Raw genomic sequence first — 25,778 nt, 5'->3', positions numbered from 1 at the left:
CCTCATGTCTTCATAGCTTAGAGTTTCACAGGACTCAAAGGCCTCATGATTTTGTAACTTCACACTTTTCATTCTAGTGAGTGTGAAGTCTTGCTAAGGAGAACATAAAAAATGCAGTTTATATCACGCATATGTAGCTTACATGCAAGTACATGGTTAGTTTGGGTGAGAGTATGGAATTGCAGCCCAGTTCTCCAAAACTGGGTCAATATTGACAGGAAAGGGAAACAAATTATTTTTTTCTCTCCAGCACAGCAAGAAAACCAAATCACATTAAATGGAAGGAACACATATCAAAAGGCAGGGGAGGGCAGAAGGTAGATCTCCAGATGTTTTGTACTTCAACTCCCAGAAGCTCCCGCCAGCATGGCCAAAAGTCAGGAATGCTGGAAGTTCAAGTCCAGATATCTAGAGATCTACTTTCTGCCCACCCATCCTAAGGCAACCTCATTTTTAAGGAAGAGTCCAACTTAATCACCTTATAGTCCAGCCTCCTTTTGAGCCAGGTTTGACCAGGACTCATCTCTTCAGTGCCAGGTTCAGGCCTGGAACGTATGGGTTGGGATATAAAAAAAACCCATTTGCTACAATCTCCCGCTAAAGGAGATGTTTACTGAAATGTTTGTTTTATTCTGCTGCATTTTTGTCACTGATGTTGGTTTTATGAAATATTATTGCCTCATTTTATTTATTGTAAGACACTTCGAATGTATTTTATACAGAAATAGAGATATAGAGTAATAAATTAAACAAACCAAGACAATATTCCATCTTACTCTAGCACTTATTCAAGGTATTGTAAGTTTTGTTCCTTAAGAATACATTTGAACATTGAGTAGAGCTTGATTTATATGGCTAGGTCACTGTTATAAGCTAGTAAAGCTGGCTTCACTGCTTAATTTCATTTTCAGTCAGTGCTTGCTAAAGCTGACTGCCAGAATCTTTCAGCAGTTAATGTTGAGCCCTAGAATCTGAAAGACATTAGCTGGGGATGTTCACTCTGCACCTGGAGAGGAAATGGTTCCCTAGCATATTCAGGCTACCATTTCCTCACTACCATCTACCCATTAGGGATGGATAGATCAGTGTATTTTCACTCCATGTCTCATTCACATGTGTCCATTCTGTCCCATTCACTTAAAAAAAAAAGAAAACTGAATGAAAATAAATATACAAATATATTTTCTCTCAAAATAAGCATTTTTAGACACATTTTCTGTCAAAATATGCACATGTAATCATATTTTATCTCAAAATATACATTTTTATATGTTTTTTGATATGGCTGTAGCTGCATTGCAACATTCAAAGAACTACAAAATCCAGTGGATAGCTACATTAGTCCAGGACATGTGGATTGGGTCAGCTTGTGTCAGAATTTGCAAAGATCGAATTCTTCAAGAAACGTCTCTACTACTGGGAGCCAGCCTGCATATATTTGGAATTATGGTATAGGCTTCTGTGATTTTTATGGAGTCTTGTGCTTCAGATCTGAAACCCTGGAGAGTCACTGGCCTGTGGCTCGGTGGTATAGCTCATGGATTACCTGCAGAAGTCCCCGGCTCAATCCCCATCACCTCCAGGTAGGGCTGGAAAAACTCCTGTCTGATACCCTGGAGAGCTGCTGGCTGTCAGTGTTGACATACTGGGCTAGATGGACCAAGGGCGTGACTCATATAGGTTCTTATATTCCTAAGTCCACTGCCAGTCATTGTAGACAATAATGAGCTAGATGGACCAATGTTCTGAGTCAATATAAGGCAGCATCCTATGTGCATTTTCATAATGCATATATGCTAAGGACTATGATTGTATTTTAGATATTAGATTGTCTGATCCAGATCTATACATTTTGATCACTCAGACAAATGAATTCATTTCTTGAATTCTAGTAATTCTTTCATTACTGAAATTCAAGAACATACATGTAGGTTGGGTTCCAAGGACCCCTTTAGGAGCGCCGAAGCACTTCTGCATGTGCACTGGGGTGTTGCCTCTGAGCACAGAGAGTGTCAGAGTAGCTCAGATTCTGAGGAAGAGCTGCGACATATGTGTGTGTGTGGGAACTTTCCCCAGCTTTAGAAGCACAGCTTCATGGAGAGCTCTCCCCCCCTTCACATATCCCGGGGAGTGATGGCGGACAGGGGGAGGCAAGGGAAGAACAACATGAACTCTGGGACGCAAGGCACAGGTGCAGGCACAAGCGGGAAGTCGCACGGGCGGAACTTTGGCACTCTGACCGATTGGCTCAGCGTCAGCAGCTGCGCCCGGATGTGTCACGGGAGAGGGGGAGATCTTCCCCTCCCACCCCTTAAGCGAAGAGAGCTCGCCGCCTTTTTTCCCAAACGGAGATCAACTTTCGTAGTTTCCCTTTGAACTCCCTGCAGGCTGTTTCTTTTGTGTTCTGTGTGTCTCTAGCAATTTGCATCTGTATGCCTCATTAGGGTAAATGGAATTAAAGCCTTGGAAATGCAGCATCTGGTCTGAGTGTTGATTTGGCTCTTGGAGTTCTCAGCCGCGCAAAAAGGGAATCCTGACATGGGGTTTCCTTTGCGTTCTCTGCTATTTCTGGAAGAAGGAACCTCAGAAGACCAGTTGTGCACATGGCCCTTCCCATGTTGGTTAGTTGAACTTCCTTTGTCACAAACAGTGATCATATGCGTATGAGCAGCATTCAGATGGATACGGTATCTATGGCTGTCAGTCATCCCTCCAGAAGAGTGAAGGCTGTTATTTTTGTTTTCCTTTTCATTAATTTTACAGCTGCTGGAGATTTCTATACATAATCAGCATTTCCAGTAATTTGATAGTTGCATATTGTATGATAAGTTGAAAGCTGCACCCAACTAATAACAAAAAAAGCTATTTACAGGTACTTACTGGGCTACAACTGTCTATGCTAGGTTGTCCAGCTTCTTAGAAGCTAGCTGGTATATTTATGTCACAGTATGACACAATATCAAGCCAACTACCGCAGCCCACCAGCCTGGTATTGGAACTTCTTCTTCGTGCAGTTCCAGGCAGGCATTCTATATTCAGTATGAGATTATTTTGCAGCAGTAATGCTGTTCTTGAGGATTTGAGAGTGAAAGACATTTTTATATTTAGTTAGCTGGAATACTTCCATATTTGTGGCGGAGAAAAATGGGTACTCTTACTTGATAAGGCCTGCAAGGTACCTCATAGTTCCACTACAAACCAGTGCCTTTCATGTTGTCATATGGTTTGGTACTCTGAGAGCATGATTCTTTGCAACAGCCACCAACACTGTTTTTAGGTGTTATAGGAGGGCAAAGTGAATGTATTGTGAGCAGTGCACCCAACCAGTGTACACTCATTAGAACATGTGTAGAGAGCCCTGTGCATAAGGCATGTGTTTTATTAAACACATGTAGGTCAGGAGAGGAGCTTCCTGTGTCAATGCTCTCCCCGCCCCATGTGTTTATTTAATCCTAACATGACATCTGAAAAATGTAAGTCTGAAACCTCATGAAGGCTAACTTCATAAGCTATATTTGACATGCAGCATTGTAGCTGCCAAAATGTTGAACAATATGGATACCCTTCCATATGGCAAGCGATTTGGGTGAGTGAGTTCCCCAGGTGCAGCTAAAATAGGTGCAGCAATTTTATTCATGCAAACAAAAACCTCTCTGGGTATGTATACAGTTTTATTTTCAGTGGTTGCTGTCCTGTAATGGTAACATGATGTTGGCCTCATAGGGCAACAGTGAGAAAAAATGTAATACTATATTGGTTTGTTACCGTACTCTTGTTTTGTTACTGAACTCATAATTTAAAGGAACTGACATTTCCTCTAAACATCCAGAATAATCAGAAAAAATAATTCCATGCTACAGTGGCATAGATAGAATAGTCTAAGTCTGAGAATGTTTTTTTCTTCAGGCAGTACATGTGAATGTGATTTCCTTTGTTATTAAATGACCTACTGTCATTAGCTAAACCCATTTTCAAACCTTCTGGCACTGGCCCAGATTATTAAATGAAGATCAGAAATCCAAGGATCACCATGCCAATACAGTAAAGAAATCAGAAACTGAAAAGATTATGAAAGTTAGGATGAGTCTTAAAAATGACAAATAAAATATTTTGAATAGCAAATAATTTATGCAAAATATGTTACAAAATCTAGGATGCTAAATAAATAATACAATGTACTCTTTTGACATTTTGTATTTCCATATTTCTTTTTAACAATATTCTGAAGGTATTTTTTTTGCCAATAAGAGTTGCTTTATACAAATGGTGGAATTCATGGTTTTTAATTTCATTGATGAAGTCTTTGTAAAATACTTGGGAGAAATATTGAGAAAAATAGATTTGTGGTTAAATAATTTCTCTTTATTTATAAAAAAGAATTGTTACTAGTATATGAAACTTTTTTTGTCCTAACAGTTTGGAAAATCCAGGTATTCTTGTATCCTTATCCCCTAGTCAAAACACCATAAATCTTCCAACAGCACAATCCTTACATGTCTACATGTTTTGTATTTAGGATTTTGTATCTGATATTACTCTCCTATCAAATCAATAGATAGACACAGATGGAAGTAGGAGGAGATCCTCTCTCTTTTTTTTTTTAGTTCTTTTCCATTTATAGTGACTTTTTTTGTTAGGCTTTGTCTGAAAATGGAGGTGAAGTAGCTGTAGCCTGGAGTCAGTAGTCAGTCACAAGCCTAGTTTCCAACTTTGGGCTGGTTCACTCAGTAGCTCACAGAAAGATCCATCCTGCATGGTGGAGGAATGGGTTCAAATGTGCCCCATACCACACTTGCTATTAAGGTAATACGGTAATGGAGGTATTGCAAGCATATATACGCCCATTCACGTGTAGCCCAAGTGTCCTTCCCACTTAATTCTCTCTCTCTCTCTCTCTGTCTCTCTGTATATATATATATATATATATATATATATGGAAGGAGTGTCCAGATCAACACTCATTATATGTGCAAAGGTGCGAAGGTGCATGGGCCTCCCCCATGTGGAGAGGGTCCCCAGCTAGGCACCACTGCAAAAGATATTTTTGAAGCATTTGTTGTGCTGTGTCCTGTCAGGATCTATGCCCATGATGGAGTGCTCAGAGGGCTACTTCACAACCTCCTCATCCAGCCTGAGATAACAAAACCAAGAGTGTCAGCATAGATGGAAAAAAAGCCTTAAAAGAATTGGTGTGCCTTGATTCTGCATTGCATCCCTCATCTGTTGTCTTTTGTTTTAATTGCATTCTGAAAAGAAACTGTCAAGCCTCTTTGGAGTTCATGTCTTACAAGACAACTTTTCACATGCATTGAAATATGCATGTCAATTTTTTTAAATTGTAGAAACCTGGAAATTTGCATATTGGCTAGTGATTATTATCAGGGCAATGCTGAAACTGCCCTAAAAGATCCTTGGAGGGCATCGTGCTGGCACTTGCACTGATGGAAAGTTTCAAGAATTAAAGCACATCTAATTGTCATGGCTACCCAACTGCATTATCTTGCATTACAGTGAGACTAAATAAAACTACATCCTGTTCAGCCATTAACTTCTTTCCCCTCGGCCCCCCACACTCAAGTGGAAGTTTGTTGCTGTGGTTACTGCCTTTGTCTTCAACGCTCTCTTTTTGTCTGTGGTGCATTTTTTGTTTTGTCTTCTGATACAGTACTACATGAAGGAATCAAACAATGAGTCATTCATTCAGAGATGTGTTGTTAAAATATCCCTCTTTATCATAACATTTCATTGTTTTAGAAACCAGGCTGTAATTCAAGGCAACAGTTAATTCTGAGAACTGTTAAAAAAAATCTTTGATTTCTTTTTATAGGAAAAAAACCCCACTTGTCTATGTAAGCTTGAACAATCCAATCCTCCATTTGGTTAATGGATTATTTCTGGAACAAGTAGATAGACTTCTCTACGCAGTCAGTGTGATAAAAATCGTGCATATTTTGCACAGCGCAGAATTTCAGAGTGAAGTTTTTTTCCTGGGCACAAAAGCAGTAACAAAACAGTTCCTACAAAACTGAGAAACTCTGAATATAACACAGGATATAACTTTTGTTAATTTAAAATTTTAGAAACTGAAATTTGTAAAGTAAGATGTAATTAAACCATGGTCCTGTACATACCAGTACATCTCAGTATATTGAAACTTTACAATATGAAAAAATACATTAGATCTGTACAGGTTTTTTTATAGGTAGGTAGGATGAGTTTTGAAAAAAGATTTATTTTAAGGATCGTACTCTGTTTTTAAAGTCAAAAAATACTGCACAACTTAGCTAATTACAAATTGTAGACTTGAAATAATCTGTATTTGAATGTGTTACTCTTTTTTTTAACTGAATAGGAATTTTGGAAACCATCGCTGAAGAAATCTTCTTCATTTCATTCTTCATGTGAAATAAAAATTTGGTGGCAATTCTCGGCTGCATTTCAGACCACATAAGCCATCTGAGTGTGATCACTGATTTCGTGCTGCTGTTGTAATTGTGCTCAGATCCAGATCGGCTTCTAAGTGTGTCTCAATTGTTTCTTCCTGTGCATTTGTTTCATAGGGCTTATGAGCAAGAAGTTCATGATGTACACCACAGTAACTTATCGTGGGCTGATCATATGCAAGAAACGTTGACACATTCATAGATAAAGGTATCTGAAGAAGGAAATAAATATGAGAAATAGTTAGTAAAGAGGCACTGTAGGGTCAAACTAGATGGGAGATGGCTGGCTGGATCTTCTACTATTTTAAAAAAGTTTAATAGCAGCCACAGGAGGTTTTTTTTAACCCTTCTCTCCTGGAGTATTTCCAAGGTGACATTCATCCCCCCCCCACTGCTGTTTTCCCCATGCGACAAAACTTTTTTCATCAAGAAATTTAGACAGTGGATACAGTTAACTACCCTCCATACCATGGGGTTTTGTGGCTGCTATTAAATTTACTTAAAAAACAACAACAACAACAACAACAGTGAGAGATTGATCACAGATCTCCTAATGTCATGTCGCATTTCAGCCTGAGCATTAATGTTTGCGAGAGGGTGTAAGTGAAAGTGATGATGAACATCTGTCGCATTTGCACAGGCGTGTAATGCACATGTGAGAATGTCTATAATAACGAAGCTTGGCTTTAAACCAACCAACCAACAAACAAGCATATAATGAATCTTTAGATGTAAAAGTACCCTGCCCAAAAGCTCAGCTAAGGAACTTTTTTTTTGCATTCCTTGCCCCCAACCATCTTATGAGATGTATCATATATGACAAATTATTAATAAAAATGATAGAATTGTAATACTAGAATTTGTTTCATCAAATTCTGGTGCAGCATAGTGGTTCAGGGCATATTTAATACACAATTATTAGGGAGTAAATTCTATTGCACTCATTGGGACTTACTTCTGAGTAAATATGGTTAGGGTTGTACTCCTAGCTTGCCTTTGGCAGGCTACAGTTTTCTCAGCATCATCCCTTCCTCCCCATCTGCAGTATGAGGTTGATAATGCTGACTTACTTCACAAGGTGTTTTTTTGGGAGTGGGGGGAGGATTGCAAAAAGAATGTATGTGAAGCAGTCTGAACATTCAAAAAGCTATATAAATGCTAACTATCTCCAAACCCTGTGTCACAAGGGAGGATAATCTCTATATCACCTCGCTGCCTTCTTCCCAGCTCAGATCAGCATGTATAAGCAAAGAATGTGAGTCAGGTGCACTGCCTCAAATGACTCCAAGTGGCATACAACAGTGAAGGTAGAAAAACTTCAGTGTCACTTGCCAATCTGACCTGGGAGAATCTCTAGTTTGAACAAAACCCATCTATAAAGTTTTATGATTATGATGATGTTGATTTTACTGTGATACAAGTCCAATAAGCCAACAGCCTGTTGTGTATATTGTGGCAATCCCTCATGCACCAAAGGAAGGAAAAGAAATCGAGGGCATTGCAGTAAGATTCCTGCAGGATATGTAGCACCAAATGGCTCAGAGTCACTCCCTTGAATCACCTACACCTGAAGAGCCATGCCATGTGTGCCGGATTTCTGCTTGCTGGAGCACTGGTTTACGTGGCTCTCTATGGGGGGTAGTTTTGCACTGCGGCATAGTACTTGCCCGTGTTGGCCCTTTGGTCCTTTCCTTTTCTGTGAAATAAGCCCCAGATTATAGATGAAAGGACTGGGAGTGGGAACCTCTTCCTGACCCTGATGGACCATGACTCTGGTATGAGAACCTAAATAATAGTTCATACACTTTTTCGACTGATTCTTGACACCAGCTAGCTTTTTGCTCTCACATAATGAAGTCGCATGGCAGGGTTTTTTTGGGTGGCGGCGGCTCCTTTATAATGTATATTTTATTATTTTAAAATATGTCAGTTCCTGTGATTGCCAATTCAGCAACACAGCTTGGTCTATAAAAGGTCATTAGCTGCCAGAAAGGCTTACATATATTATGTGTCAAATAGAAGTGTTTTGTACTGTGTGGGTGGATGGTGAGACAAAAGTTGCTCAACTAATCAGTAGCTAGAGGTCTTCAGCTCTTCCTTTATTACCAAAGTAGAGAATTCTGTATTGTAGTAGCTAAGAGCTGTGTTCTTATTTATTTGATACTCTTGTCTTAATTGTTTTCAACTACTAAGTGAAGTGAACCAGCTTTTTCCAGTGGCCCACATACAAAGTCCTTATCTTAATATTGCCTTCTGCCTCGGTTGCTCCTTTTAACTCAAATATGGATCTTTTAAATAAGCGTTACATAAAGTCCCAGGACATGGTCTGAAAGTCTATAATGCAGCAATTGTGCGAAAGCTAAGTAAGCAGGTTTATGTCTGGTCAGTGCCTGGATGATGGAGAATCAGCTGGGAACCTCATATACTCTGCTTTTAGTTTTGTAGAAGAAAAGTGGAACATAAATGTAATGAGCAAATAAACCAATGAAATCTTTCCAGCCATCATGTAATATGTCCGTGTTAAAAAAATCTAATTTACATTTTTTGATCTTACAAGCTCATGTTCACAGGTAGCCTCATCCTTTCTATCGGGGTCTGTGTTGATATGCTAGAGGTACTTGTGCATTGTACAGGCATCTCCCCCCTTGCAAAAGCATGACCTTTGGGATCTAACTGCCTGCCCATGATTTGCACAACTACATCAATGAAGATAGAGTGGCCCAACCTTGCTGGTCATCCTGCAGAGAGGGCTGGTGAGGCAGGAGTGGAATCCAGATAGAGGAATGAAGATGGGTGGAGGGGTTACTATACTTCTATGCTTTAGTAATGGTTCTTCTGTCTTTTCACCCTGTACGATAAGATCTTCGTGTGCTGAGCAATGAGGGGGTGGGATTAGGTTGTACATTTCTTGGACAAGGTGGGTCAAGTAACAGTTTTCATCAGATCAGTGCCCGCTGTAGACAAGATGATCTTAATGAAAGATTAAGTAATCTGCAAGCTATTACCCTTGGTTTAATTTTCACAGAAAACTACTTCAATTGGGAGCAGTAACAGTGAACATTTTAGCTTCTTCTGGGCAATACCAATTTGGCACTACCACTAATGTAAATTATGTTGCACTAGCATAAGTGACCTCTAGCACAACACCAAGAGTATATGCTGGTGTGACATAGGGGTGTGCGAATCAGCAAAACCCAAGCTCACTGAAGTTCTCCAAATTCCATCTCAAAGCTCATTCGAACTCCATATCAGATTGTGAGCTTTGTTTTTCTCCTTTTGCATGAAAACCTGTGCATATTTTCGTGCATATTTTATTTTTCCTAATGTATGCATCAAGTGTGTGTATCTTTGAATTACACATTATTCTCCCATTAATGAAAGCATGTTTGTGTGCATGTTTCAAAAGTATGCATTTCTTCATGTGCATTTTTCAAATGTATGCATGCTATCACACACATTTTATTTTTTGGTCCATGAATCTCGTTGCAAGCTCAGAAATGTATGGACTTTAACCACAGATTGCGCCCAGATCTGTGTTCAGTCTGGAAGGTGTGAACTGGGTAAATCAGTCCTGACCCCAAACAAACTGAAACAAATTTCTTCTGGGGAAACCTGCAATGCAAACAAACACTTTTGGCGTTGCACTAGAAGTTGCTTACACTAAGACAACATGATTTATATGAGCACCAGTGCTGAACTGTATACTGTCTTCTGTGCCTTATAAAGCTCCAAAGCTTGCCTTATCCTGGTAAACAGTACTGCTTGATCCACCAGTTCTACCCCCCATGCTCTGGAACCAACATGATAACATCCCTGTAATACATCTATTTTCATTTCAGTATGTGTTTTCTGAAGGAAAACAATAGCTCAGTTAGCACAGTGGCCGCTGTGATCTCCACATTTGACAAAGGAACAATAGCAATGTTCCCAGCTGCCGGGGATTTTAACATTCCAGGAGCCAGGATTGTATGAAAAGCCAAAGTATACTCCTCACTGAGGGAAATGTCTTAAGAATTATTTTGGACAAGCTGAAGAAGCACAAGGAACAGGTGGCCCCTAATTCTACTTCTTGTTCGTCCCACTCATTGCCATGTTGACCACACCTGAAATATCCCATAAGAACATAAGAAGAGCCATGCTGGATCAGACCATCTAGCACAGCATTCCATTCACACAGTGGCCAACCAACTGCCTACAGGAAGCCCACAAATTCCCACAGGGTACTCACCCCTCTCGCCAAAGTCCTTCTCAGCCCTATTACCAAAGTCCCATTTTGGATGCCTGTCAGGGCCCAGCTTCAGCACTGCAGTGGGCGTGGGCCTTGTAGGTTACAGCCAGGATTTGATTGGAAGTAGCCTGGAAGGGCTTGGGCCTATTCAGCCTCCGGAATGTCAGAATCTGTGTGAACTTCCCTCTGTCAGTAATCCCAGAGCAGAGCCAGGGGGAGACATGCACCTTCCTGTCCACCTGCTGGTCTGGCCTTGGCAGGCAGGGAGCCTGACAGAGGTGGGGTGGGGTTTGCAGAAGGGTCATCAGATTGAAGTGTCAATGCTGGAGGGCTGAGTAGTGATGCCCTGTTTAGACAGGGACCTTGCTGAAAGGCTAAAGGCCCCTGCCTGTCAAGGGATATGGAGGGGATGTTTTGCAGTCACGCCTTTCCCTTTTAAGCTGATGCAAAGGTGAAGAGCCTTTGCTAGGATCATCTTGTCTTCATTGCCTGAAGCCTTCTCTGTTTGGATCCATCATTGTCTGGGCTTTTGGAGACACTCTGCACATGGACTCTCCTTCTAACTGAAACTTTGGATTGCTAAGACTTGCCATGAAAAGTACTGTGAGGCTTTTCATAGCCTTGAACTCTCATTTGCTGTGGATTGTGTGTCTTTGTTTGTCATCAGCTCAGTGTACCAGCAGGCTGGGTTTGATCTATGACTTTTGGACTTTCCTCTGCCTGGACTCATGCAGCATGGAGTTACCAATGAGAAAGCATGGAACTCCTTGTGTGTGTGGGTTTACCCTTCCCTTGGTCTTGATGGGCCTTGACCATGTAGCCCGGAGTTATCAACAAAAGATTAAAAGCTGGACTAACTCTCTGTGGGTGTAGTTTTGTTTAGGCCTTTCAAGAATGTACTCCAAGATCACCTGAGAGATAATTTCAGGAATCATTTGCATTCCTTATCTGGGGTTTGGAACCCTGCGTGTGGATTGCCTGGGTTAGATATGCCAGGAATCCCGAGTCCCTTCCCTTGTATTTAGAGCCGTGGAGATGACAAGGGGGAAACCACGTTGATGAGGATCTCAGTCATGGTGGTAATGTTTAGCTTTGGACTCTTCTGGAATTACATAGAGCCTATAGCTACTCACCATAAACTATATGATTTTTGAAGAGTGTCACCATTAAGTTTGTGCTATGGGAGTTCCTGCAATAAAGACATCTCACTGATTTAGGTGTCCAGTGTTAGAATGCTTGAGCGTGTGTGCTGGGGGGATCGGGAAACCTGACAATGCTAGGGACTGAATATGAGACATCCTCCATGCAAACTATGTGTTCTACCACTGACTTATGGGCACTCCCTAGTCATAGCCCAGATATTGTCATCCTTAATGTTGGCTAGAGCAAAAACATTGACTTTTATCTTCCTAGCAAGTTGTGTGAAGATGAACATCATGCAGAGTTTATTAAAGACAGGCTGATTTAGAAGTCACTATTTACCACAAAAATTCACGTGAATCATGCTCTATTTGTATTAATGAAAGAAATTAAGCAAAATGTGTACAATGTGAATTAACAGGTCCCCTCCCCCAGCCACACACTTGGTCCACATTACAGGATGCAGTTCATGTGATTAATAGTGATACTTACATGGTTTTGTAATCTGCAGATAAAGAAGCCATCTGTAATGTAAAAACTTCTTATGTTCTTGGCAGACAATATGGAACTTTTGGGAAACATATGTCCACAGAACTGTGCATTTCTGAATATGTATGAATGTATATGAACTGTCTAGAACAAGCCCCCTGATCTATTTATAGCATCCTATAGCTCCTGAAAGATAGGCACATTGAAATGTCGATGTGGCAGACTGTATGTTATAAATAATGCAAGTTTTAAAATCTAATACTAAATCCCATTACAGATATACATTTTTTCATAAGATAAGAGGGAGGAATCCTGTGGATTTTATCTTCTTTTCTCCTGTGCAATGGATCCAAAATGCTTATTAAATGTGAAGTTACCACAGTGTACTGCACACGACTGGTGATCCATATCTGTTTACTCATAAAAATTCATGAATTAGAATTCATGGAATGTCTGTTTTCTGAAACAACTTCTTCCATTTGTTTTCTTGGGTAGAATAATTTCTTAGAAGAATACAATGAACTTACCTCAGGAAACAGTGTGGAAATCAGGAAAGCAACAAAATGAGAAGAGAACCCTGGGTTTTCCAGTAAGGATGGACGAAAGTCCCTTACCTGGTCCTGCAGCTGTTTTCAGTGGTGGTGGGGAGGCGCTTCGCTTCTCCCCCCGAAATTCTTGGTGGGGGGGAGGCGCCCCGCCCCTCCCGGCCGAAATTCAGGGCGGGGGAGAGGCGCCCCATCCCTCGCCGCCGAAATTCTGGCCGGGGGGGAGTGCCCCGTCTCCCTGACCGCGAAATAAAAAAGTTATGAAAAAAAAAACGTGATAGGCTACGTAACGATTTACGTAGCCTATCACGGCTAGATTTTCAAAGTCACCCGTGATAGGCTACGTAAAGATTTACGTAGCCTATCACGGCTGACTTTGAAAATCTAGCCGTGATAGGCTACGTAAATCATTACGTAGCCTATCACTTTTTTTTTTTTTTAACTTTACTGGGAAATGGCGGCGGCGGCAGCCGGTCAGAAGACCGGCTGCTGCCCCCGCCGAAATGCCACCGAAACGCTGCCGGGACCCGCCGCCGAGAGGGACATTCGACAGAGGTAAGTCCCCTCCCGGGGGGGTGGTGGGGGGTGGCGGAGAATTTCCCCACCAATTTCGGGGGGCTGAATGCGTTGGCATTCGGCCTCCCGGAGATTTGTGGAGAAATTCTCCGCCATCCCATTTTCCAGGTTCTGCATCAGATGTGCACTACTGGCTGCCGTTTGTCATGTTGATTTATTAGTCGCCTGTGCAACCCAAATTCCTATAGTTCTTTTACAACATTTTAAAACTCTTCTAGATTGTTTGCCTGCAATATGGGCAGTATTCAAAGCTGCCCTTGCACTAGCAGAAATGACCGTGAGCGCTGCCAAGAGCAGCTGGAAACTAGCCAAAACTAGTATTTCCAGAATGGAACAAGTCAGTGGAGCTTACAGAAGGGAACTCCGCGGACCTGTCCTCTTCCAGAAATGCTAGTTTCCAGGGTTGCTCTAGGAAGTGTTAGTTTCTGTTGCACTAGAGGTCATTCTTGCTACTGCAACCTAATGAGCGCTGGCAGAGTGCCAGCATTGGATACTGCCCTGTGTAAGCTCTTTCTGGGCACATGAATCAGCAAATCTTGTTCACCCCACAAATCTAGTGTGTGTGTGTTTTAAACTATTGATTCCTAACTCTCAATCCCCAATAGAATTGCCATCTTTCTAAAGTGCAAAATTGGTATATATACAAAAAAGAAAAAGTTTCACCATATACACAATAAATAAATAAATAAATAACTTCATTTTAACATAATCATCAGGCAGTATATAAATTCAACCATTTCTCTATATCAGCCTTCTCCATCCTGGTGCCTTCCAGATGTTTTGGACTGTAACTCCCAGCATTCCTGACCATTTGCCATGATGGCTGGGGCTGATGGGACTTGAAATTAAAAACATCTGGAAGGCACCATGTTGCGGAATGCTATTTTAAACACATTTTTATTTGCTTTCTCAATAGTTTCTGTTTCAGCCATTTCAATTATCTTAGTGTTTTTTCTACTTTCTTGCTAGTTTTTAATTCTCGCTGTTCTCTTGCTATTGTTAGTTATCTATATATTTTATGTGAAACTGTTTCTTTATTTCACTTTTCCCATTGTTATATCCTTTCTTCTAATTGCTTGGCTTCTTCTATTTTCTCTACCCCCAAGAAAATATTTGTTTTTTTATTTATCAAGACCCCCCCTAATAAATGCATTTTAGGAATCCCATACTGCTCACCACCTAGAACCTGTTCTACAGTTCCACTGAGAAAAAAACCTCTCTAGTGTCCCTTTTAATTTCATTAACTAAGAGTGCAATCCTAAATGTTTGCCATCTTTTGACAGAGGACTCTGAGACTGGAACCCCCCACCCATCCAAAGCCCTACCAGCAAGAGCCAGGAAGGGCAGGAAGAATGACAGAGGCATTTTCACCTCCAGTTCCTCTTTAAAAGAATTTTAGCTAGACGGGCCTCTGAGGCTCTCTAGCTGACTTGCCCAGCAGTGGATGGGGCTGAGCAATGCAGCCGCTTGTAGATCCAGAAGATCCATGTCTCTCCTTTCCCCACCTGGCATCCCGCCCCCTTTCCTCCCTCTCCAGCCCTCTTCTGAGGTAGCAACAGTGATGTCAGAAGTGGAGCTGCTGTGGAACTTTCCATGATGGCTGGGTAGGGTGCTTGTTGGATCTGCCCCCCTCCCCGAGGTTGTAGCTCTCTCTGTGGCCTTAGGGGGTGGGGGAATTTGCCATATCTTATGGCTCCTCAAATGCTGTCTAGGATTGCTCTGTGAATTTTCATTTAATACAATTAATGTCTAAATTCCATGTATGCTCTCTTCCCTGGTTTGGCAGTGGATTAAATAAGAACATTAGTGCATGATCTCCTTAAAGATTCAGTCTTTACCTCTCCTACTCATTGAATTATTTTTGGTCTTGCAAAGAAAACGTCTATTCTCAAAGTGTGAATATTGCACAACATGGACCTACACATTCATAAGTACATTAAATCCCCACTCCATAATACTACTTTCTCTGTAAATGTGTCTGTTACCTATATCAATTCTTTTAAAAAATGGTTGCTGGTTATTGTTGGGTGCATATATATTTCCCATATTTATTTAAGATTTTTATAAACCACCTATTCAAAGTACAAAAGGTGACATACAATATATAATACATTCAGTTTAAAACAACTTATCATTATTAATATATATATAAACAATATATATTTTGTTTATATATATTTGGGGTGGGTTAGGGTATTTTAGAAAATGTTTTTATTGTAGAATTTTATTGTTTTATTGTTTTAAACTGTTTTTATTGTATGTTGTACATCGCCCAGGGTGGCTGGGTGACCAGCCAGATGGGCGATTAATAAATTTAATAATAAATAAATAAATAAATAAATAAACAAACAATAGTAGGCAGGAAACACTGAAACCATATCATTCCATTCTATGCACTATTTCCCCCTTGTTCCTGAGAAATAAACTTTCCCTAATCCCATGCCTTCTAGCAGAGGCACCATTCGCTTTGAGGGAGCCCTGGGCATGTTGGTTCCCCAGACCCCCACCCTGCCATCTTTTTTTTTTTAACTTGTGGGAGTGACAGGATCACTGGCAGTGATGGCTACTCCTTTTCCTTATCATTGTCCTTTTCCTCTTGGCAAAAGGAAGTGCTCCTGCAGCAGTGTGGGCAAGGCTGCTGCTGTGCGGTACACCAATTTAAATTAAAGCATTCCCCCCCCCCTTAAATTTTGAGTAGCAGCAAGCTGAACCAATCACACAATGCCTTTGGGGGACACACAGCCAATGAGGGCATCAGAGTGGGAAAAGGGCAGTTTTTATGACACTCCTGTGCTCTCATTGGCTGTGTCTCCCCCAAAGGCAGCATCTGATTGGTTCAGCTTGCTGCTACTCAAGATTTAAGAGGGAAACCCACTTTCATAGTATGCTGTGAGGCTGCAGTCTTGCCAGGCTGGTTGCCACAGCACTTCCTTTTGCAAGTGGGCTGTGCAGAGGAGCCTCCACTGCCCACCTGCCATCTGTCATGGGGTCCTTTGGAGGCTCCTTCCTGAACCACAGGCCCTCAAACCTGTGCCCCTTGGTCCAGCCTGGCGGTCCAGCCATCTTTCTTCACCCTTTTTAATATATTTCTTGCAACAGTATCACTTTAGATTTTTCTTAATAAGAACTTCAGTTTTTTCTCCCCCCCCCCCCCGCCCTGAGTTGCCATTTTTTAACGTAGCAAATATTACGGACACTCTTGCCATTCATCATCTCAGTAGGGCAAAATGAGAAGAGCATCAAATAACTTATTGGGACTACAGTATAATCACTGGTCTCTATTCACATTTTAATTATGAAATGCAGAGTTGGAAAATGGTTAATTAATGCCTAATGTTTCATATAGAACCAGAACCAGAATAACACGGTGCCAATGGAGACATGACAGCTTTACCTTCATCTGTTAGTGCTGATAGAGATTTAGGTTTAATCATTGCAGCGCTGTGTGAGCAACTGAACTGTGTGTAGAAATGAGTATGTATTTCCTTCATGCAAGTTTGTCTTGCTGATCAGGCACAAATGTATGTACAGATATAAAAAGGGTTTGATTCCATGTGAAAACCAGCCACAAAATGGTTCCCCACCTACATGTCCGTTATCTTATTGACTCCCACCCTAATAGCTTTTTGTTGCTATTTTGATGGTATGCAGATCTCTCTCCCTGCTTTCCCCATGGCTCGACATCGGGAGAGGAGATTCAGCCTGTTGCGTCCGGGGTGGCAGGGGTAAGTACATTCGGTCCGTGACAGACTCTGGGGGGCTGAATTCACTGGAATTCAGCCTCATTTGAGTCCGTGGCGGATTTCGCTGCCATCCCTAATTTTTTTTTTTTCAGATCTCTTGAAATTATAATCTTTATTTCACCCTTTAGCAAAAAGCGTCCAATCCTGCTCTCCAGAATAAACAAACTCTTACTTCTTACTGTAGGCAGACATGCTTCTTTATTGCTGGCTGGGTAGAGAACACAACTGAAACTGAAACTGAAAAGTGGATCAAAGGAAAGTCCAAAGGGTGGAACCTAACTCTAGTCCATAATACAAAGTTCTAATATTTAACTCTTCAAAGGTTGTGTTACTATACAGGCTGTTTTTTTTTCAGGATCACTTAAGTAATTATAGGGTGGCTGTGATCATGAAAAATCCACCTTCAGTCAGGGGGAAAGTCTTGAGTGAGCAGACTTTTGGGGGCACTTCAAGATGAGGCTTTTGTTGTGCACTTACCCTGCCTTATTCACTGAATTTTTCAGAGGATTCTATTCTTAACTTGCTCCTGTTCTTAAAAAAAGCTGTCATTCTTTAAATGGAGGCTGTCATTGTCTGTCATGTCACCAATTAAAAGAGGAATTAAAAAAAAAATCCGGGGGGGGAGCACAGCTCGTGGGGGTGGGGCGGTGCACCCATTTGTCTCACCTTGGCTACAGGGCTGGTTGCATCAATCCATTATTGTCTTCTCAATGCTGGAGAGGATGTGATCGACAAGAATGTTCCTCCATATGTGGCAGAGCTGCACTCAGCAGCTTTGCTATTTTAGCTTTGCTGTTTTAAATCTGTATTTTAAATCCCTGCATTGCTGCTAGGTTTTATTCTGGTTGTATAGTTTACTGTGGTTTTAATGTTTTATATATTTTGTATTGTTTTATTGTGTGCTCTTTGGTTTTAATTTTTGTGAACCGCCTAGAGAGAGCCGGCTATTGGGCGGTATAGAAATGAAATAAATAAATAAAAAATAAGCTACAGAGAGTTTTGCAAAAAGTGTTTGAGGTGTTCTCTTGGATTACTAATCCAGGATCAGAGGATCTTCTCCAAAATCTGCTTTTGTTGTGCTGTTTTAAAAGGCAAGCATTGAACTGTGCTTCTTCCTCCAGGATCCAGTGAATCTGGGTGGCTTTATGGTTGTTCACTGTGGTGTATATACTGAAGGCACCATATTATTTAATTATGATGACCAATATTTAGCTTATTAAATCATATGCAGTCCCTTGCCCTTACCTCTAAGCTTTAAATGTAACTGCAAAATTCATTTTAAAATGAAACCATCTAAACTGAGGAAGTGGTACGACGTGTTAAAAAATACCACCTAATAAACGAAAGTAAAAGTAGAAGGAAAGTCCTTTTTAATTAGAGTGTTTAATTTTGTGCTGTCTGGTGTAAAGCTGAATTTATGATGAATAATTTCTCTTCAGGAGATGAGGCAAGCAGAATAATGCAGAGAAACATCAAAAGGTGTAGTTGGTTGTTAATGGCTCTGTATTCTTTATTAAACTACGAATTCTTCTCCTTATATTATGGGGGACAGAACAACATGTAACACAGTGAAACTTCTGTAAAAATTTCATTTGCCTCAGCAAAGTAACAACTATGAAACTTGTGAAAATTTATTGTAGCCTTGCTTGCAAAGTAGGAGGCAAGCTCCCATATGGCGGTCTAGTTATTTTGTAGGGGAGGCCCAAGCTGCTCTCCTCTCCTCCAAAATCATTCTCATGTCTGGTATGAAATTGAACACAGATCATCAATCTGCTCTTGCCACCCCCTCCCATTCAGAATAACGTGGGCATCCCTGAAGGTGTATGCCTGTCTGCTCTCCAGGGGACAGGGAAGGAAAACTGTAGGAATGAAGCGAACTGGCCTTCAGATTTGTTTACAGAAGGGGGAGGTGCTTTTTTTTTGTTTCTTGCTATAGCAGAGATAAATAGGCTTTTCTTCATATTGACTGAGGTTATATTTTTGCCTTTTATTTTAATATTAATATATTAATATTATTGATTAATATTGGGTTGTATCTAGGCTAAATTGGTTGCACTTCATTCCCACTGAAATCAAAGGGACATAAATTAGTCATGACTTATTAATCATGTCTTTATTCAGTGGGAATGAAATTCAGTGAACAGTCTGGATCCAACGTATAGTAATTAATGGGTTGAATCCTGACTTAGTCATACTTCGAATAGACACCAATGAAATCAATGGAACTTAACTTAGTAATGACTAAATTAAGCCCCATTGATTTCAATGTGTCTACTCTGACTAAATCTGGATCCAGCTCAATATTGTTACATTATAACCATTGCAATTTTGGTACTGTGGCTTTATTGTTTTACTTTGCTTTGAGAACTCAGCTAGAAATGCAGGGTCCAAATCTTAGGGGGTGGGGAAATGTAACAATTCCTATGTTCTGCTTCTTGAATTACCCTTATTTGCACTCACCAGAATGAAACAGGTTTTAACTGAAGAAGAGAGATCTCCACGTGTTGATCTGTGTCAAAGTCCTTGACTTTTAGTTTATCATTTGCACTACAAACATGTGAATTGTGATTGTGCACAGTCCACACATTGCTAGGGGCAGGGCTAGCTTGAGTGGGTAGATAGATGAAAGCAGGAACTAGGGTATGAATCATCCATCAAGACTTTTCAAAGGGTTGACTTGACCCTCGTGGAATGTGTGTTTGGGGGAGACATCATTTGGGCTCTGCTTCAGGCAGGGCAGTGTCATGGACCAGCACTGGCTAGGGTAAACCATCAGAATCTGAACGACGGGAGCAGCATTTTGCAATGTGATTGCAAAAAGGAAGATCAGGCAAGTAGGGGTGCACGAAATTCACTTACCTGGTCTCGCAGCTTGCTTCGCGGTGGGGGGGAGGCGCTTCGCTGCTCCCCCCGAAGTTCAGGCCGGGGGGGGAGGCTTCCCGCCTCGCCCGGCCAAAATTCAGGCTGGGGGGGAGGCTTCCCGCCTCGCCCGGCCGAAATTCAGGCCGGGGAGGAGGCACCTCGCCTCGCCTGGCCGCGAAATAAAAAGTAAAAAACAAACAAACACGCCCCCGTGATAGGCTACGTGACAATTTACGTAGCCTATCATGGCTAGATCTGCAAAGTCAGCCGTGATAGGCTACGTTAATCGTCACGTAGCCTATCACGGGTGACTTTAAAAAAAAAAAGTGCGTACGCAAATGGCGGCCCCCATAGGGAGCCGCCATTCGCGTTCCTTATTTGGTCGCTATAGTCTACGTTATCTTTACGTAGACTACAGCGACCAAATAAGGAACACGAATGGCGGCTCCCTATGGGGGCCGCCATTAGCCGTACGCGCTTTTTTTTTTTAAGTCACCCGTGATAGGCTACGTGACGATTAACGTAGCCTATCATGGCTGACTTTGCAAATCTAGCCGTGATAGGCTACGTTAATTGTCATGTAGCCTATCACGGGGGCGTTTTTTTTTTTTACTTTTATTGGAATGGTGGCGGCGGCAGCCGGTCGAAAGACCAGCTGCCGCCCCCGCCCCTGACGAAGACCTGCCGAACCGCCGCCAGGACCCGCTGCCGGGAGGGACATTTGGGAAAGGTAAGTCCCATCCTGGGGGGGGGGTGCGGGGGGGTGCGGATAATTTCTCCCCGAAACTACTTCGGGGGGCCGAATACGTTGGCACTCGGCCCCCCGAAGTTTCGGGGAGAAATTCTCCCCCATCCCTACAGGCAAGTGGACTTCATTGTTGATGGGATTAAGGCAGCATGTTCATATCAAATGCCATTGTACCCTATTTCTGCAACAGAATAACAGAGTACAGGCAAATCTGCTTCTTATTTTTTTTAAAAATGCTTTAATCATGCACCCCCCCATAAACATAGGGCACAATCCTATGCCTGTTAGACAGAAAAAAGTCCAACAATTCCCAGCATGCCCCAGCCAGCCATGCTCACTAGGGCATGCTGGGAATTGTAGGACTTTTTTTCCTGTCTAAACAGGCATCATATTGCACTCTTAGAGCCTCAATTGGCTTACCTCTATAGCTCATATTTTAAAGAACCCTTGTTCTCTGGAAAATGAGTTGTAGCAATCTAAGCTTGGGAAATTGTTATTTGATTACATAGCTTTCCTATAAATTACAAAGCAATTTTTTACAAATTCAAAAATTGTACTTTTGGCATTACTTTCAACTGAAATTCTGTCAGTTCACATTTTAATGCCATCTTACATAATTCACATATCCTGAATCAATATGCAAACTGAAATGCAGTTATACTTTAATAAGTATAACTTTTCCAAATTCTGTGATACCATTCTCCAATCAAAACACCATAAAAAGCACATATTAGGGGAAAGTATCCAAAAAAATGTGGATGTTATTGAAAATAATGTTTTAAAAAGCATATTAGTGAAAATTGTTTGCAAAAATGCATATATTAGTCATAATTGTATACAGAAATGTGTATATTAGAAATGTGCATGAAAATGCATGATTTTTTTAATGCATCCTTTAAAAACAACAGCCACAACACACAAACTGATGTGAAACCAGGATGAAACAAACTTAAGGTTAGAGAAATCCGTAACTGAGCAAAACTGAAATTGACAGATTCGTCCATCCCTACTTGCAGCCATGAATAAAGTATGGGGGGGGGGGGTTGGTCAGCCAGTTTTGTTGTTGTTCAGTCGTTCAGTCGTGTCCGACTCTTCGTGACCCCATGGACCATAGCACGCCAGGCCTTCCTGTCCTGCGCTCTCTCCCGGAGCGTGCTCAAGTTCATATTCATTGCATCAGTGATGCTATCTAGCCATCTCGTCCTCTGCCATCCCCTTCTCCTTTTGCCTTCAGTCTTTCCCAGCATCAGGGTCTTTTCCAGGGAGTTTTCTCTTCGCATTAGGTGGCCAAAATATTGGAGCTTCAGCTTCAGTATCTGTCCTTCCAATGAGCAGTCAGGGTTGATTTCCTTTAGGATGGTAGGGTGACATTAATCACTACTGACTGGAACAGTATCTGTTGGTGAATAACCCCTTTTATGCCATTGATACAATGTCAGTATGGCAGGGATGGAGGAGAAATCCGCCACGAACTCCAATGAGGCCAGATTCTAAAGAATTAGAATTCTTTAGAACGGCGGAACGGACTGCTCCCCCCCGCCACCTCATGAAGGCTGGTCGGGATGGACCCCACCTGGCAGCAGCCAGTCCGGGTCTGTGGTCTTCGTTCCACAGCCATCCGCTGCCGGGCTGTGGACGCAAATGGCGTCCGGTGTAGCGGATGCCATTTGCGTCCCTGCCCTTGGCCATGATAGGCTATATAAATATTTACATAGCCTATCATGGCCAAGGGCAGGGAATAATTACATTATTCTCATGTAATGTATTCTGTGTGCCATTTGGCAGGGAATTATGTTATAAACACAGACCAACTTTTAATAATAGTTTTTCTTCACCCCACCTTTGCTCTTCAATTTCCCTCACACAAAATTACTTCTTGGGACTACTGGTGGGCCCTTACTGTTGCTTGCCTTTGTTCATTTAGGGCAGGCTGGAAAAATGCTTCCATATTGGAATTGTCAGCAAAAACATGCAGTGTGAAATCCTGTGAGCCTAAACAGCAGCACTACTAGGCAAAGCAACTTTAGCTTCAGTCTTACGAGGTGCAGCTTTAGCTTCGGACTTACCAGTTGAAGGTTGCTTATTGGTAGCACATACAGCTCACTCCCCAAGGAGCCTCCAGTAAGATGCTACTGAAGAGCCAGAGGAAAACGAAAACATTCCACTGCATTGGCAGTTCTCTTATTTTACACCCCCTGGGAGCCCACTTAGTCAGGTTTCGCTGCCCTTTTCTTGAAGAAGCAGAAGGTAACATATGGCCTAGAATCTCTTTAAGCCTGCTCATAGTTACACCTCCTTTTTGGAAACTAGACAAAATATGATACAATCTGGCTTCAAATGCTAGACACAGTACTGCCCGTATTTCAGTTGCAACAGCTAGCGAGGAAGCATTTAACACTGCATCTCTCAAGACAGATGAGAACTTTACGGGTTGATGCTGTTTTATGTAATGAAAATATGTGCCTCCATGCTGGAAATAACAAGTAGTGATTGGAGTACATTGCCGAACAGCTTGCTTGTAGCCATGCAGATGGTGGCCTAAACCTGAATAAATGTGCCTGTTTGTGCTGCATCCACGTCATTTCAGTCTGGGCTAGTGCATATCCTTTTTCTGTGCTCTTGTTTTGTGATGTTTCTCTCTCTCTCTGTCCCTCACCCCACTGCTTGTCTCCAGTTGGTATCAAGTCATAAGGCAACTTGAGTTAAAACACTGGTATGCCTAGGGAAAACTGACGGATCATCAGATGGCACTCAGATGATGGAGGTGGTAGAATGTACTGGACCACTTTAGACTGCAGATGGGGGTTCACATCTTGGATTTTTGTGTGTAAATTTTTTTTTAAAAAAATTCTCCCTTATAAGTAGAAAATTAACCTAGCTTGCCCCTTGTTGTGCTAGGACCTTTCTTCCAAATGTGCTAGGTTTTTACTTGCAGGGTTTTTTTGTTTTTTGAAGTGGGGGACATTAAAAATGCAATTCCCCACTTGGACCTGAAATATGATAGTCCATTTTACCAGGGCCAGTGTCGGGGTAGGCATGGTTGGGCCCCTGCTGAGGGCCCACATCCAAGAGGGGTCCACTGACAACTGCTCCTGGGACTTGCTCCTCTTCTTCACCATTGCAACCTGCTTTTTCATTTGCCTCCCATTCTGGCCTTGACAAAAGTGATGGTGAGAAGGACGAGCAGTTGATACCACTGCCTTCTTGCTTGCTGGCTCTCTGTAGGTGGTAGAAATGATAAGGAAGATGAGGAGGAGCAACTGAAGCTGCCGACAGTGGCTGTGAGAAGGGAAACTCACTGAGGCAGGAGGCTCACTTGCCCAAAACCCGGAGCCAGAACTGCTTTTTACCACCTCATTCTACTGCAGGGGTACACCATATTCAACCTGTTTCTAAGGCTAGCCTGGGAAAGAGTAAGACATATCAAGAAGCCCCCTGAGAGTAAAAAAGCAAAATGGCCCCAGCATTGAGCAACTGCACTGACATGCTCCCCTGGCATGCAGGATTTTGCCAACTCAGGTGTGTTCAAACAATTTGTGGTTGCCTCATGATGCAGACTGTTAAGTCACTAGTTCCTGAGACCCCATGGTTTTAGTTTACATTTGTGGCATGAGGAGGGAGGGTATAATAAGGAAATGTATCAGCAGCGGAGGATTCATCAATATGCTGAATGGACAGGTGAGTGTTTAGGGAACAAGCCTGAGCTGTTCCAACTGTATAGCAATAATAAAAAGATTAGTGATCCTGGAGAGAGCATAGAGAACTGAGACGAATCACCAAAGAGGTCACCTGAACGCTTTAACATAGTAGTTCTCTCTATCCCCTGTTTGGCCTCTAATTAGAGGAATACTGGTGCTTATCTTTCCATAAGGTCCTATTATATAGGGAACAATCAGGTGGTGAGCACTGCTTCCCTCTTGAACTCGGTCTGGGTACATTTGCTTTCTAATGGTCAAAGTATATATTACTTTAAAATGTAGGTTGGGATTGTGTGATTCTTCTTAAAGCTTTAAATAACAGTTATGAGGGGGGGAGAATCAGGATTGGGACCATGGGGGGGTTAACACTTTACCCCATGCTATGGACCCAACAATCTTGCTCCTTCCTAAAACTGCTGAACCCTAGTCAATGTTTCAAGACTCCAACCCTATGATACAGGTATGGGGAACTTTTCCGTCAGAGGGCTGAATTCAGTTTTAGTGAAGCTCTCAGGGGCCACATTCTAGTGGTGGGTGGGGCTGAATGCAAACAGGGTGGGACCAAAATACAACCCACCCATCCCTGCATATTGTAGCTTAAACTTCTTACTGCCAGTAATCAAGCTTTAGGAGAGGCGTTTCAACCTTTTAGAATGGGCAAAAAACTGCACACAAGCTGGAAAACCACCAAATGATTTGTGGTTAAGGGAAAGGGTGTATGTCCAGGGGAAGGGGCTGGGGCCATCTGGGGGACCCAAGAAGGGGCCATACTTGGCCCCCAGACCTGAGGTTCCCCATCCCTGCTATAACAGATGACATACTGTAGTGTTAAAGGCAGCCACGTAGGTTTTTTAGGTACTATAAGGCATGTACATATATGGCTTAACAAAGTGCAGTGAGTAGGGATGTCAGGGAAATCTGCAATGGAACCAAATGAGTTTGGATTTCCATGAATCTGACCCACAGATTCTGCAGCAGACCAATTTCTTCCCCTGTTGGGCAGATTCCGTGGACTTGCAGACTGGATTTTCTAACTTTCCTGAATTTCATGCAGATTTCATCGTAGAAAAATACACACATAAACTTGGCCCCAAATGCACATTTCCCCCATAGGCTGAAGGCTGAAAATGCACATTTGGGGAGAATTTGTACATTTTCGCACATGCACATTTGCACAGATTAGGAAACAAAAAAATTCTGATTCTGCCGATGGGATGAAAGGCACCTGACAATCCATGAAACACAGATGGAACGGATTTTACACAATCCATACATCCTTAGCGGTGATACATGAAGTTTCTGGACT

General features: G+C 41.9%; 2 protein-coding genes across 2 annotated transcripts in view; one reads left to right on the top strand and one right to left on the bottom strand.

Annotated features, from left to right (window-relative positions):
* Positions 1 to 25,778, top strand: part of CTNNA3 (catenin alpha 3) — a 1,165,030-nt gene that overhangs the window by 270,495 nt on the left and 868,757 nt on the right. The gene's annotated exons all lie outside the window — the stretch shown is intronic.
* The window catches only part of LRRTM3 (leucine rich repeat transmembrane neuronal 3), a 175,846-nt gene continuing 155,776 nt past the window's right edge, over positions 5,709 to 25,778 (bottom strand). Inside the window, exon 2 of the mRNA XM_084841888.1 lies at positions 5,709 to 6,655. Coding sequence (XP_084698014.1) covers positions 6,467 to 6,655 — 189 coding nt within the window. The 3' untranslated portion in view covers positions 5,709 to 6,466. The remainder of the gene's footprint in view (positions 6,656 to 25,778) is intronic.

Source organism: Heloderma suspectum, chromosome 3, assembly GCF_057233095.1.
Source record: "Heloderma suspectum isolate Gila_16-S chromosome 3, 16-S_ref, whole genome shotgun sequence".
Classification (NCBI taxonomy): Eukaryota; Metazoa; Chordata; class Lepidosauria; order Squamata; family Helodermatidae; genus Heloderma; species Heloderma suspectum.
This window is presented reverse-complemented; position numbering and strand designations above follow the sequence as displayed.